This window comes from Pan paniscus, chromosome 2 (assembly GCF_029289425.2).
Source record: "Pan paniscus chromosome 2, NHGRI_mPanPan1-v2.0_pri, whole genome shotgun sequence".
Classification (NCBI taxonomy): domain Eukaryota; kingdom Metazoa; phylum Chordata; class Mammalia; order Primates; family Hominidae; genus Pan; species Pan paniscus.
Window position 1 is genome coordinate 192,581,106 of NC_085926.1, and position 14,692 is coordinate 192,595,797.

At 42.4% G+C, this 14,692-nt stretch overlaps 1 protein-coding gene across 1 annotated transcript in view; it reads right to left on the reverse strand.

Moving 5' to 3' along the window:
* Window positions 1–14,424, reverse strand: part of LSG1 (large 60S subunit nuclear export GTPase 1) — a 30,876-nt gene extending 16,452 nt beyond the window's left edge. The window contains exons 1-7 of the mRNA XM_003807643.4: window positions 13,991–14,424; window positions 11,950–12,076; window positions 8,402–8,522; window positions 8,153–8,239; window positions 7,507–7,593; window positions 2,433–2,493; window positions 1,320–1,496 (exon numbers count right to left, since the gene is read on the reverse strand). Of these exons, the coding sequence (XP_003807691.1) occupies window positions 1,320–1,496; window positions 2,433–2,493; window positions 7,507–7,593; window positions 8,153–8,239; window positions 8,402–8,522; window positions 11,950–12,076; window positions 13,991–14,089 (759 nt within the window). The 5' untranslated portion in view covers window positions 14,090–14,424. The remainder of the gene's footprint in view (window positions 1–1,319; window positions 1,497–2,432; window positions 2,494–7,506; window positions 7,594–8,152; window positions 8,240–8,401; window positions 8,523–11,949; window positions 12,077–13,990) is intronic.
* Window positions 14,425–14,692: the final 268 nt, after the last annotated feature.

A 14,692-nucleotide genomic window follows, 5' to 3' on the forward strand; every position in this document is an offset into this window, starting at 1 on the left:
ATTCAATTAGGTGTGGCTAGTTTTGCCTGTGGTCCTGACGCAAGAAGACAGGCACCCAGGATGGGTGTCCCAGAGCTGGTGCCTACGAGGAATATGAAAGCTGAAAATGCACAGCTGTAGGAGAGAAACGAAGGGACAAAGAGTCCTCAGATCAAAGGGTAGGGTGGCTGGCTTCGTTCCACTGAATGGAAGAACTTTCTACATTTAGAGGTAAAAAGAAATGAGTTACCTGGTCTCGAGCATCCTGTCGCTTAAAGTAGTCAAAGAGAAATATGCAACTTTGACAGGGAAGTGGAGGAAGAAACTCCTTCACATAGTTAGAGGTGAGAGCTTATACACTGAGCTCATGGAGGGGAGGGTGTTGTATTCATAACCCAGCTCAACACACACTCCACAGTCAACAGATGCCTGATAAACAGAGACAGGAGAAAAGGACAGGGAAAAAGACAGTACTTCTTAAGTCTCTCCATCTCTACGATTCTAATTACTAATTTCTTTTCATAGTTGTTATTGTTATTATTATTTTGAGACAGAGTTTCGCTCTTGTTGCCCAGGCTGGAGTGCAATGGCGTGATCTCGGTTCACTACAACCTCCGCCTCCCAGGTTCAAGCGATTCTCCTGCCTCAGCCTCCCGAGTAGCTGGGATTACAGGCACCCGCCACCATGCCCGGCCAATGTTGTATTTTTAGTAGAAATGGGGTTTCTCCATGTTGGTAGGGCTAGTCTCGAACTCCCGACCTCAGGTGATCTGCCCCTCTTGGCTTCCCAAAGTGCTGGGATTACAGGAGTGAGCCACGGCACCTGGCCCTCTTATAGATATTATTTTATTCAAAAGTAAAAATAAAGCCCAAACTACTTTTGCAAAATTTGGGCTAAAAGACAAAATATGTGGTATATCCTAATTTAGGGTTACTTAGTTTCTCTGTTTTCAAAACAAAGTCAAAAGAGATTCTAATCAAGTCCTGAGAACTGACTACATCCTTCAGTTGTACCCTTGTGTTCTGACTTCTCTTAAAAGCAGTTACAGGGTCACTGTGGAACTTCCTATACAATTTCCTGTCTACAACCTTTTAAAAAAATTAAAAAATACAGCTAATATCAGTGTGTAACAACACTGGAGATGTCAGACTGTCCAGCAACCACAGAGAAAGTAACTTTGTGATTCGCTTTCTACAGGTCATCCTAATCCAGCACACAGGGGAAAAACTCTAATTCCCACAGATTTGCAATAAGAATAAACAAAACACAAACGAAGCACATTAACGAGAAATCAAAATCCCCCTCTTTGAAAGCCAACCTAAAATGTCCCTCAAGTTACCTCAGAGTCACCTTTCAGGGGAATGGCTCCGGCCAAAGCTGACCAGAAAATAACCTTCACATCTTCTTTTTCGAAGTACGTGGCCCAGGCACTCCGCTGCTCAGCAGTCAGCAAGTCTGCCTTGTTGATCAGAATGACGTTCTCCTTATTGGCATCCATTTCTTTCACATAACATTCCTAAGCAAGACAAAGAGATTTAGAAAGACCTCTTCGAACAAGTAAAAAATGAGGCTAATTATATTAAAGATCCCAATACAAGTTTTTACTGCCCCCAGTTTTAAATCATTTCCTAATTTAAACATTTTTAATCATGACACATTATACTAATCCTTTCAGTAAGCTTTGAAAAGAAGTTCCACCATTAATATTTTTGTTATGCACCAGTGGGTTTAAAAATAATCTGGGCCAGGCATGGGGGCTCACGCCTGTAATTCCAGCACTTTGGGAGGCGGAGGAGGGAGGATTGCTTGAGCCCAGGAGTTCCAGACCAGCCTGGGCAACATGACAAGATCCTGTCTACAAAAAATTAGATATATAAGATAGTAATAAATAAATAAATAATATGTATTACAGTTCTCAAAAAGAAATATGAATACCTCACATATTATACAATGTTTTGTTAACTAACCCAAAGCTCTATTACATTATTTCATGGGATTCTCACACGTTAGTTATCAGCCCCTGTGGTGTTTCATAAACTTAGTTCACTTGTAAAATACCACAGGGAGTCATAACTAAAGTGTGAGAAGACAGAACCTTATGGGATGAATTAAAAAGTGCAGTGACCGGCAATATGCTAAAATAAATAAAATGCTATTTCAACTGGTGTTTCCTGACAAATGGGAAACCGGCAAATGCCTTAAGTGGCTTCTAAACTAAAAGCTAGGAAGCTCATTGAAGTGTCTGTGCCTTCCTGCAGATGGACACCATTGTTGGAGAAAACATCTGTCTCAACAGTGGCATTCTGCAAGCTCCTGGCCTTGGAAGGAGGGAAGGCCTCACTAAACGAAGCCAGGGAGGGCAGAATGTATGCCTACAGTCATTGCTCAGGGATGCGGTGCTCGCACTGCTACTCAAAGGACTGATGTTTGAATTTTGTCAAACTTGACTTACCAAATCCTCACATCTAAACAGGAGTGGGTTTCGAGCATCTACTATCTGGACCACAATATCACTGAAAAACAAACACGAGATAGACCAATCACTGTGAAGTGAAAGGGATTTTACTAACCACATAATAATGGCCAGAGTAGCAAACCCTGGCAATATATTAAGCACTGGACATATATTAACTTTTTAAGGTATAATTATTCCCGGTTTATATATGAGTGACTTAAGGCTCAGGGCAGTTAAGTAACTTGCCCAAGGCCACCAGCTAGTAAGTAACACAGCCAGAATGGGAGCCCAGGCAGCCTGGACCAGAGGTGATGCTCTTAATCATAACGTGCTATTGCTCTCATACAGCCTAGAGGGGTTCAGATGATGTTTCATTGCTAAGACATCCACCGTACTTCTATTAAACTGTCCTGGTGAGATAAAAGAGTATTCCAAACACTTCACTCCACGGCGAAGTCTACTAAATACTCAGTCCCTAATCTGCCCTCATGTTAAGGCCTCAAAAGAAAACTAGTAAATCACTTGCTGACAGCTGCCACTATTGAAGCTAGTATCTTATTTAAACCCAGGAATAACAAGGAAGAAAGCATATTTTTGGCAAACAATCATCCACCAATTCCAGAGAAAACAGGAAAGTATTAACTTAGGTTGCCCGGCTGAAGCAGGAATGGCAAGTCCAACTTCTTCCATCACATATAAGAAGGTACAGCAATAAGATAACTTTCTGCAGCTGGTGGCAAGCCCCTCAAATCCCTCACAAATACAGTGGGGACTACAGGTGTCCAGCACTGCAAGGAGAAAAAAAAATTCCCTTCTATGGGAGGCTCCTCCCTTCCTTCAGCCTCTGAGCTAGATGTTATAAAGGCCCACCGTGACTGCCACTGGGAGGAAACAAGCTACAGATGCATGACTACCTCATGGCAGAGTCTCCCCAAAATCCTTATTCTGTTAACCAGCCTTTTTGAGGCAACTTTGCAAATATGCTAAATTCCAAGGAATTAAGGTTACCATTTAGGACATTCTTTTGACAATTAAAAGTGCATTTTCTTTTAGGATAGTTAAAATGTCAGCATAATCCTGCGACACAAAGAAACTCACAGAGTTGCTAATTTTGGACAAATTGTTTTTTAAGTTCTCTAGTTCAGCTGCTTCTAGTATTTCCTTCTTTAAGGTAATAATGCACTTTCAAACTGGATATTTAATAGTGAATGAAAAAATGATTACAAAAAAATGGACAAAGCCTAATCAACCAAAACTACAATGTCTACAAACATTGTGTTTATACGGAACATGTAGGAAGAACCATCAGTTTAGAAACACCAGTAAGAAAAGGCATTTCAAGACAGCTGCTTCATGTGCTGAGTGAGGATGCAGAGCAAAGCACCAGCCATGTAGCAGGAAGGGTCTACACAGCACAATGGAAGTGCCTTATCTGACTGGAAGACAGTGTTCCGCCCTCAGTGTCTCTGCGGTTTCCTGCATTTCAATGACATGTTATACATCTAAACTTTTCTGATAACTACTATTAGAATTAAAGAGGCAGATGGTTTAGCCAGCCTGTTACCAAACAGGAGACATCTGCTGTGGAGAAGACGTCAATAAATATTTCCCATTCAAAGATGTGGCGGCAGTCATTTTTAAATAAATATTTCTGTGTAACTCAGATCCACTTTCATATAACTATATTCCTTGAGCTAGAAAACATGTTCTCTTATTTAAAAAAAGGAGAAATATCACATAACAAAAATAAGAGAGCAAATAATACTGTAATCCAAGCTGAAGCTAGAAGTTTCAACATGTACAGGCTCACTTGGGAAATGATTAGGGACATAAACAGTGTAAGAGGGGCTTCCTGTTAAACTGAACACAGATGGTTACCTCTGCTCCCTCTCAAAACCTACAAAAACAAAGGCTGAAACCCATTAGGATAAAGAGAAAGAACGGCAGCAACCAAATGTCAAACCAACAAGAAGCAAACCTGTTCATGCCCCTGACACCCAAGAAAGCCCAGGATTAGAAGCATCAGCTCTATCTCTCCAGGGCAAGAACGAGGCCCGCGCCCGTAATCCATCTGAACAGTGAGCTCGTAGGTCGGCTACCCTGTTCCATTCAGTGAGGCAACTGCAACCCACCACACAGCCCCCATTCCCCACCCCAATAGCAGAAGGCTAGGGTTTATTATGGAGAAAATGAACTTGACAAGTTCCAGGACTGGGACCTCAGGCACAGGGAAAATGGGAAAGAGTTGCCATAGGGCAAAAAGGGGAATTCAGCATAAGCCTATGAAGATACTGAACTGTGAAGGTGCCCAGCACCCTTGTATTATACCACCTCCTGCCCCTTTCCTGGCAGGAGATCATTCTTCTTTTTAAAAACTGACTGGCACTGGGCACAATGGCTCATGCCTGTAACCCCAGCACTTTGGGAGGCTGAAGCGGGTGGATCACCTGAGGTCAGGAGTTCGAGACCAGCCTGGCCAACATGGAGAAACCCCGTCTCTACTAAAAATACAAAATTAGCCGGGCGTGGTGGCGCGTGCCTGTAATTCTAGCTACTCGGGAGGCTGAGGCAGGAAAATCGCTTGAACCTGGGAGGTGGAGGTTGCAGTGAGCCGAGATCACGTCACTGCACTCCAGCCTGGGTAACAAGAGCGAAAGTCCGTCTCAAAAAACAAAACAAAACCACACACACACAAAACTGACTGGCTCTGGGGAAAAGACCTACAGATCTTAACATCTTGGGGTATTCCAACAAAATAAAACTGACCCCTGCCCAGGCACCCTACAGTGAAGCTCACCAGTTGGCAAATTCCACCTAAACAGGCAGGCTTGTCAACCGGCTTTGTAATGCTTTGTTCTTAAAGACAGATAAACACCACTAGACACCTGAGGAAAGCCTCTTCCGTAAAAGTCAGAAACCAGGAGAAAAAGAAAAGGAACAAAGAGGAAAGACAGATAATATAGGAAGTAGGACAAAATCTGAAAACAAAACAAAAACTAATTCAGTGTGAAGATGGAGGGTGCTGTCCTCAAGGTCCGGGCTGCAGTACTTCTGCGCTTGTTACCATTTCTCTTCGGAAATTAGAAAACGGGCATTCTCAGGAGTACACAGCGTCAACTACCAAGGAGGCACCAAAGAAGAGGCTACTCTGCTCCACAGCAGTTCCCCAGTTCCCCGGGAGAATGCCTGTGGGCCTTCCGAAGCCCTCCTCAAGCTTGAGTAAAAGGAGCCTGCATGGACCCCAAATCAGCAGAAACCCTTTCCCTTCTCCCGCCTCAGAGAAAGCCTTTCCCTTCTTCCGCCTTAGAGATTTGCCTTGCTTCTCTGACCTCCCCACATCCCAGCCCAAGAGCCCTTTCTGTACCCGCAGAGAGCTGAGGATGGGGGCATTCAAGTGACTTTAATTGTCATCACCCTAATAAGAAATGTAAGTGACTTTAACAAGTTTAGTCCAAGTACTGTTTTCTTTTTTTTGGAAACAGAGTCTTGCTCTGTCACCCAGGCTGGAGTGCAGTGAGCGATCTCAGCTCACTGCAACCTCCACCTCCTGGATTCAAGTGATTCTCCTGCCTCAGCTTCCCAAGTAGTAGCCAAGCCTGGCTATTTTTGTATTTTTAGTAGGGACAGGGTTTCACCACATTCCTCAGGCTGGTATCGAACTCCTGACTTCAAGTGATCCACCTGCCTGGACCTCCTAAAGTGCTGGGATCACAGGTGTGAGCCACCGCGCTGGGCCCTGTGTTCTTAATAACAATGCTAAATGTGATAAGATTCTTTTCTGAGAATCCCAATTAAAGCATTCCGTTTCCTAGTGTTCTTACTAGGTTCACTTTATAGATTTCAAAGGAAAAAAAAACCAGCCTGAAGGGTCCTTGTTGAAAACATCATTTCAAATATAAGGTTTATTTATGGCATCCTTGAAAGTAATTCAGAAACTCTTTGAGGAAAACAGAAACCTTTTAACTCTACCAAAGAGATGAGATTAGAGACAGGTGTTCATCAACTTCTAACAATCAGGAATTCTCCTTAGCGTTACATGAGAAAGAATAAAAATCTCCCATTCTCAATTTGTCAAAATCATTCTCTTCTTTTCAGAGCCCAGTTAAAAAAAATAAAAACCAGGCCGGGCCTGGTGGCTCATGCCTGTAATCCTAGCACTTTGGGAGGCTGAGGCGGGCGGATCACGAGGTCAGGAGTTCGAGACCAGCCTGACCAACATGGTGAAACCCTGTCTCTACTAAAAATACAAAAAAAAAAAATTAGCTGGGCGTGGTGGTGTGCGCCTGTAATCTCAGCTACTTGGGAGGCTGAGGCGGGAGCACTGCTTGAACCCAGGAGGCGGAGGTTGTGGTGAGCTGAGATCGTGCCATTGCACTCCAGCCTGGGCAATAAGAGCAAAACTCCGTCTCAAAATAAATAAATAAATAAATAAATAAATAAATAAATAAATAAATAAATAAATAAATAAAATAACCACCCTGTGATTTCCTCAATACTTATCAACTGCTCCTTCCTCTGCTATGACTCAGCCCACTGCCTTTCTATCTGCAGCAAAGCAGGAATCATACTGCCCTCTGTATTTTACTACGTATTAAGTTTTCTGAGTGCAAGAACTGCACTTCATTCATCTGTGTGTCCCTGGTGCCTGGTGCTTTGCTTAGCATTTAGCTGAACATGGTGTAACTCGGCTGACAGGAGCTCTGACATTCGCCTCTCCCCATAACATAGATGCTCTTTGCAGGCAGGAACTTAACTCTTTTTCGTATCCATATTTTCCACATTACCAGTAGAAACTAAATATACATTTGCTAAAATATCTATATAGGGGCTTCAGAATTCACCTCGCAGAAAATGTTCATTATTCTCATACACTTATCAACATATTCATCTAACAACAAAAAAACTATACAAAATATATGGTAGTATCATACTGTGTTTTTATAATAATTCTCAGTAACCCTCTGCATAGCTTAATTCCCCATACCCTGAGCCTATAAGCCTATATCAACATCCAAATCAAATATAACTTCACTACAATGTCTTTATTACACAAAAGAAAATGATAATTCACCTTCTCTCAATGACTCTCCAGAGCTGGCGCCAAAAGTCCAAATTTCGTTCAAATGGAGTCAGTAAGAGCTTCTGTTCCTCTTCTAGCCTAGTTTTTGAATGAGAAGTTTATATATTTGCCAGATTATAATAGACAATTTTCAGCAGTGTAAATGCTCAAATTTATTACATTAAAAATAAGTACTGTGCACAAATATCCAGAGTCAAATTATTTTATGTATTTCCTGCTGAGACACCATAAAAATACTATTTATTTAGACAATACTCCACCAAATTCAAATTTTATCCTGAAGCTATTTATGCCCTGGAAGTTTACCTATCACACAAAGTCATTTCTTTCCCACACTCTTACTGGAAAAATGTGCAGGAGAGCAGCGATCAACTCCAGGATGCCCAATGGCCAAAGAAGGGAATGAAAGGAAAAGGCCCGGAACTGAGCAGAGTAACCAACTCACGATCTCTGTGCAAGGATGCATTTACACCTAGCAATCTTGTTTGTGCATACATCTATTTGCACTTGTTAGCAGAATGCTACCATTTCCTTCTTAAAAGAATCAAAACTTCAAAACACAAATGGCTGTGTAAGCATGCCAGATGTCTGAACTCAGGATTTCAAAGTAAGTCTTCATAGAGTCTATAATACTCACCGGACAAGCTGACGTCTCCATTCTAGAAAGTTATCTTTCTCTGCTTGTTTGAGTTCTTCTGGGGTAGTATTTTGGTTCCAGTTTGGTCTGAAACAATCACAGAAGGAAAAAAATTCCTCATATAAGTAACCAAAATAAAATAGGGAATTTGGATCTAATAATGGCAGCTGAGAAAAAGAAGCAATTTAAAAAATGAATACTCAGCAGCCTCGTATGTTTTGTGGCATTCTAAATTCTTCTTCAGCTCACCTCCTCGGTATACACAAGAACTGTTTGTTTTCTTCATGGAGCTTCTTAATTCTCTGGCTCTCCTCGAAAGACAGTAGTCCAGTTCTAGCCTCAGCAGGCACAAACTTAATATTAAGTTTCTCTGTTCAAATAAAGAAAAGTACTATTACTTAAGAGGCAGTATAGATACAGAGTGTTTGGTCATACTGATAAACTTAGAAAACTAAAAATGAGAGCCTAAGAGAACTTAAGATTTCTTGATTTAGATTCTTCTAGCCTTGGGTAAATTATTATTCCCAAATGAAGTTTTATACCAAATAACTATCCGGAGTTACTACATTCTTTTTGACTGCCACACAGTATTTCATACTGTGTCTATATCACATTTTCCCTGCTATTGAACATTCAGTTTCCAAGTTTTCATTATTAAAATACAGCATCATCTGGTAGCTTGTTAAAAATGTAGATGCTGCAGCTCTAACCCCCACTCACTGAATAGATGCTCTGGAGTCTAGAGGATAGGGCCAGGAATCTGTATGAAAGAGTTCTCCGGGCAATTCTGCTGCTCTGGGGTAGATGCTGAGAAGTAGAGGTGCTGGCTCATAGGATATGAAACTGTAAACTTGCTTTGTCTTCTTTTTTTTTTTTTTGAGACAGAGTCTCACTCTGTCACCCAGGCTGGAGTGAAGTGGCACAGTCTCGGTTCACTGCAACCTCAAACAATTCTCCCAACTCAGCCTCCTGAGTAGCTGGGACTACAGGCCCGCACCACCACGCCCGGCTAATTTTTGTATTTTTAGTAGAGACGGGGTTTTGTTGGCCAGGCTGGTCTCGAACTACTGACCTCAGGTGATCCGCCCGCCTCGGCCTCCCAAAGTGCTGGGGTTACAGGCATGAGCCACCGCGCCCGGCCTGCAACTGTAAACTTCGAACAGATACTGCCAAAACAAATCTTTCCAACTTCCCTCTCTACTGTCTCACCCCATAACCTAAGAACATACTACCATTAACCCTGATCCTTCTCACACACACCCTTACACTTCTCTTTCCCTGCCATAGTCAGCTATCTCAGGAGAATACAACTTGCTCATTCCTTGATTTCCTCACCTCCCACTTCCTGTTTCTCTAGATTCCAGCTGTGGCTCTCTCACTCCACTAAAACTGTTCTGGCAGAGATTACTAATGACTTTAAGAAGAAAATAGCAGCCAGGTGCGGTGGCTCACGTCTGTAATCCCAGCACTTTGGGAGGGCAAGGTGGGCGGATCACAAGGTCACGAGTTCGAGACCAGCCTGGCCTACATGGTGAAACCCCCCGTCTCTAGTAAAAATACAAAAATTAGCCAGGGGTGGTGGTGCATGCCTGTAATCCCAGCTACTCAGGAGGCTGAGGCAGGAGAACCGCTTGAACCTGGGAGGCAGAGGTTGCAGTGAGCTGAGATCGCACCACTGCACTCCAGCCTGGGCGTCAAGAGAGAGACTCCGTCTCAAAAAAAAAAAAAAAAAAAAATATATATATATATATATATATAGCTTTACTACAATATGATTCACATACTATACAATCCACCCACTAAAGCATACAATTCAATAATTTTCAGTATATTCACAGAGTTGTGCAGCCATTGCCACAATCCATTTTAGAATATTTTCATCACTCCAAAAAGAAAGCTTTACCCATTAGCAGTCACTGTACACCCCCAGGTACCTGGTGGAAATCATCTACTTTCTGTAGATTTGCCTCTTTAGGACTTTTTGGTGTTTCCACTTTTTGGTGATTACGAATAATGCTGCTATGAATACACATGCACATATTTTTGTGTAGACATGTTTTCATTTCTTTCGGGCATATACCCAGGAGTGGGACTGCTGGATCAGATGGTAATTCCATGTTTTACCTTTTGAGGAACTGCCAAAATTTTTTTATAAAACAGCTACACCATTTTATACTCCCACAGTAATGTATGGTGTTATAATTTCTCTACATCCTCACCAACATTTGTTATAGTCTCTTTTATTTTAGCTATCCTAGTGGGTGAAGTGCTTATTTCACTGTGAAACCCAGGAGTTTATTTTTGTCCCTTCACTCTTTTTCACTTACACTACCCTCTCCATCAAGTCTGGTTTACTCTAGCTCCTTAAGTGTTCTTGTTCCTCTTATTTTCTCCCTTCTTCTACTACCTGTATTTCAGTTCTGGCCTATTTTGCTAGACTAAAGTGATACGGTCTCCTAACTCATCTTGCTTCCTTAAAATTCATCAATGATCTTTTAAAAAATGAAATCTCATGTACCCATGAGACATACCTGCACTCCCATGTTCCCTGCAGCGCTATTCACAATAGCCAAGATATGGAACCAACCTCAATGCCCATCAACGTATGAATGGATAAAGAAAACGTGGTATATGTACGTATACAATGGAATACTATTCAGCATTACAAAAGAGGGAAATGTTGACACTTGTGACAATATGAATGAACCACTCTGGTATGAGAAATAACCCAGGCACAGAAAGACAAATACCACATGATCTCACTTATATGTGGAATAAAGCCGAGCTCATAGAAGCAGAGAGAAAATGGTGGTTACCAGAGATTAGGAAGTGGGGCAAATAGGAGGATACTGGTCAAACGGTAAAGTTTTACTGAGGCAGGATGAATAAGTTCTGGAGGTCTAATGTACAGCCTGGTGTCCATAGTTAATAATAACGCATTTATTAGTTAATAATATGAAATTTGCTAAGACAGTATATATCTTGTTCTCACCGCACACACAAAAAAACAATGTGAGGTGATGGATACGTTAATTACTTGATTTTAGTAATCATTTCACAATACATACATATAACCAAAGTCACACTATATACTATAACTATATACAATTTTTAGTTGCCAATTGTATAGCTCATTAAAGCTGGAACCCACACATCCCCCCAAAAAACACTAAACAATGAAATCTGAAATCATGTTGTACACGTGCTTAAAGCCCTGTAAAGCCTTAAACCTTTGTTCTCTCCAGAATCTGGCCCTTGCCCACCTCCTCAGCACCTGTGCTCATCACATCCCGCCCCCTGCACCAGCAAAGCCAAACTTCTAGCCATTTTCTGAACAAAGTTGGCTGCTGCTTCACATCTGGGCTCGAGTCCTCTGCCTGTCTGTGTAAAAGGTCTTATCTCATCTGTCCTTTGAACATCTACTCATTGTTCAAGACTCAGGCTGGGCGCGGTGGCTCACACCTGTAATCCCAGCACTTTGGGAGGCCGAGGCAGGCAAATCACGAGGTCAGGAGATCGAGAACATCCTGGCCAACATGGTGAAACCCCATCTCTACTAGAAATACAAAAATTAGCCAGGCGTGGCAGTGCGTGCCTGTAGTCCTAGCTACTTGGGAGGCTGAGGCAGGTGAATTGCTTGAACCCAGGAGGCGGAGCTGCAGTGAGCTGATATCACGCCACTGCACTTCAGCCTGGGTGACAGAGCGAGACTCCATCTCAAAACAAAAAACAAAAAAAACCTCAGCCCCAGATGGAAATGTGACAGTGTCACATGCACTCAGCAATAAACAACTTACCAGCTACAAACTCTGTTCCTGCAAGTTCTGCAGTAGCAAGGAAGTCATCAAGGGAGCTCTGTTCAGTCACTGACTGAAGATTAAGACGACCCCAATCATAGCCATCATTGAGTTCACTTGTGTGCAACTATGAAAAAACACAGGGTGATAAATACAGCTGCTCTCTTCCGCTCTTGGCATCCAATAAGCTCTAAAATTCCTTGCAACTAGTCTATGGTCTTGAGGGTGGTTGTAGTCCCTTTAGAATCAATACTACTCATAGTTAATGTTTAAAGGAACACGTTCTTACCTCACAATAGGCAGTTCCCTTTCACCATTTCATTAATTTTCAAAATCTTTTGAGGTGAATTTTATTGTATTTCCATTTTACTGATGATGAAACTAAGGCTTCAGCAGATAAAATAACTTGCCTATAGTCAAAAACTAAATGGCACAGGTAGAACTTGAACCCAGATTGTCTGACTCTGCTAGTCAAAATTAGTCAAAACTTTATTTGATATAGTCCCACAATAAGAAATACATTTTACATAGTGACCCAAAGGTGTATGTACATATAATGATATAAGCATTCAAGTACCATTCAGTACAGTAAAATGGCAATAGAAGAATACTGAAACCACACCCTATTACATGCAACATTCTGATATTTCTCTATCTTGCTGGGGAAAAAATAAAAACAAAACAAAACAGCTAGCTGCAGACCACTAAATTGACTTCCAGACACAACCCAGAGTTTGATAATCATCACCCTAAGCTATATACTTAGTATAGATACAAATAAAAAAAAAAATTGCCAGGCGTGGTGGTTTGTGCCTGTAACCCCAGCTCAAGAGGCTAAGGCAGGAGGATTTCTTGAGGCCAGGAGTTTGTGATCAGCTTGGGCAACATAGCAAGACCCTGTCTCTCCAAAACAAACAAACAAACAAAACCAAACAACCAGGCCTGATGGTGTGCACCTGTAATGCCAGCTACTCAAGAGACTGAGGCAGGGGGATCATTTGTGCCCAGAAGTTTGAGACTGTAGTGAATTGGTGAGTTATGATCACACCACTGGCACTCAGCCTCGGTGACAGAGTGTGACCTGTCTCTAAAAATGAATGACTGAATGATGAATGAATTTCCTAAATAAATATTAAGGGCCAAAAGTTTAGTGGGCATAGAATCAGCAAAAATAAGGAATTAGGATCCAATTCTTTACCATTCATGTTCCATCTTCCCACAATTTCCTAAAAGGCTTCATTAATAACAAGTTGCTTCAAAGCTACTAAAAATTACCAGTAATCTAATGTCAAGAGTAACTCTGACCTGATGAATACTGATAAGCACTCTATGCTGTTTACTCTGCAGACTATATGGATGAAAGTCAGCTGGTGTGACAGTGCACACCAGGGACATATTTAACTAAATTTAGCACACGATCTTAGCACTCAACATGTTCTCATTCATTCCCGGGGGAATGAATGGTGAAAATACAGACTAGAATGATGAACACAAGCCAAATCACTTCATTCATTTTTTTAAAGATCCTTCTATAACCTAGTAAAATATTAGGTCTTGTCACACCTGAAAAATTAATGATTTATCTTTGAGCTAAACCACTAGGGGGTGCTTCGCAAGGGTGAGGCAAGGATCTGAATTATTTTATATTTCTGGCAGTAACCAACCGCTTCTGGAGGATCCATTCTTTGAACAAATCAATACAAAAATACGTTTTGTCTTTTTCCTGCTCTGGAAGTTCCAAGCACTTCGGTGGCTTCTAGGGCAAAACCCAAACGTACTCAAGACCTGGCACTGAAGACTCTTCAGATTCTCACTCCACGCCTCATCACCACACTAACTCTTCTTTCAAGCTTCTCCTACCTTTGTGTTCTGGGCCTTGCCAGGAGGAGGGCCTGCTACTCAGCTTGGCAGAAACTCCAACTCATCCTTCAAAACCCGGCTGAGGCGTCCCTCCTGCAAAACTTATCTGACTTTTGACCCCGAATTTTGCAGCACTCAGGCTAGACAGAAAAGATAAGAAAGATGACATGGTCTGTCTTACCCAGGAGTCAGTGTGACGATGGCTTCGGCTCCGCTGAGTCTGATGGCGCATAAGCGCCCGTCCCAGCGACCCACCGGCCGGGGCTCTCCTCCGGCCCATGGCAACACGACCGCTGGACGAAGCTTCCCGGCTCTGCGCGTGCAGTTTCCGGGATTCACAGTTCGATCCCCGGAAGTGACGATAAGCGAGCCCAAGTAGTTCAGGCTCAAACTTGAGAGGGGAAAGCAGAATGACTTGTTCTAAAGTGCTCCTTTTACGTCTCGATTTTACCAGTATTATAGAATATAAGTGAAAAAATGGTTCTGGGAAATTTTCGATAGATTTCCTGGCGAATGTCTCGAGTTTGGATAAATGACTGAGTTAAAAGAATGGTCCATTCTTAATTTGTGCGTCGGTCTTTAGCGTCCGGCGAGAAACTAGCGCACCTCGGAAACATGGCGGTTCCTATTCGCGGCACTAGCTCCGCCTCCCGCTGCTTCCGTCAGGAGGACGCGGAGACTCGGAGGAAGAGTGTTTCGGTGGCGCTGGGTCGGGGGCGTTTCCCAGCGCTGGTTTTCAGCTGGCGTCCCGAGGAGTGGTCTCTCCGAGGTCCAGCACAGCAGCTAACTTTTTGTTTATCTAGCCGACCCCAGCTGCGAACTGGGGAGAAAAGTCTTCGCCTGGATGTGAATTTGGAATGAGAGGCTGAATAGTATTTCCAGA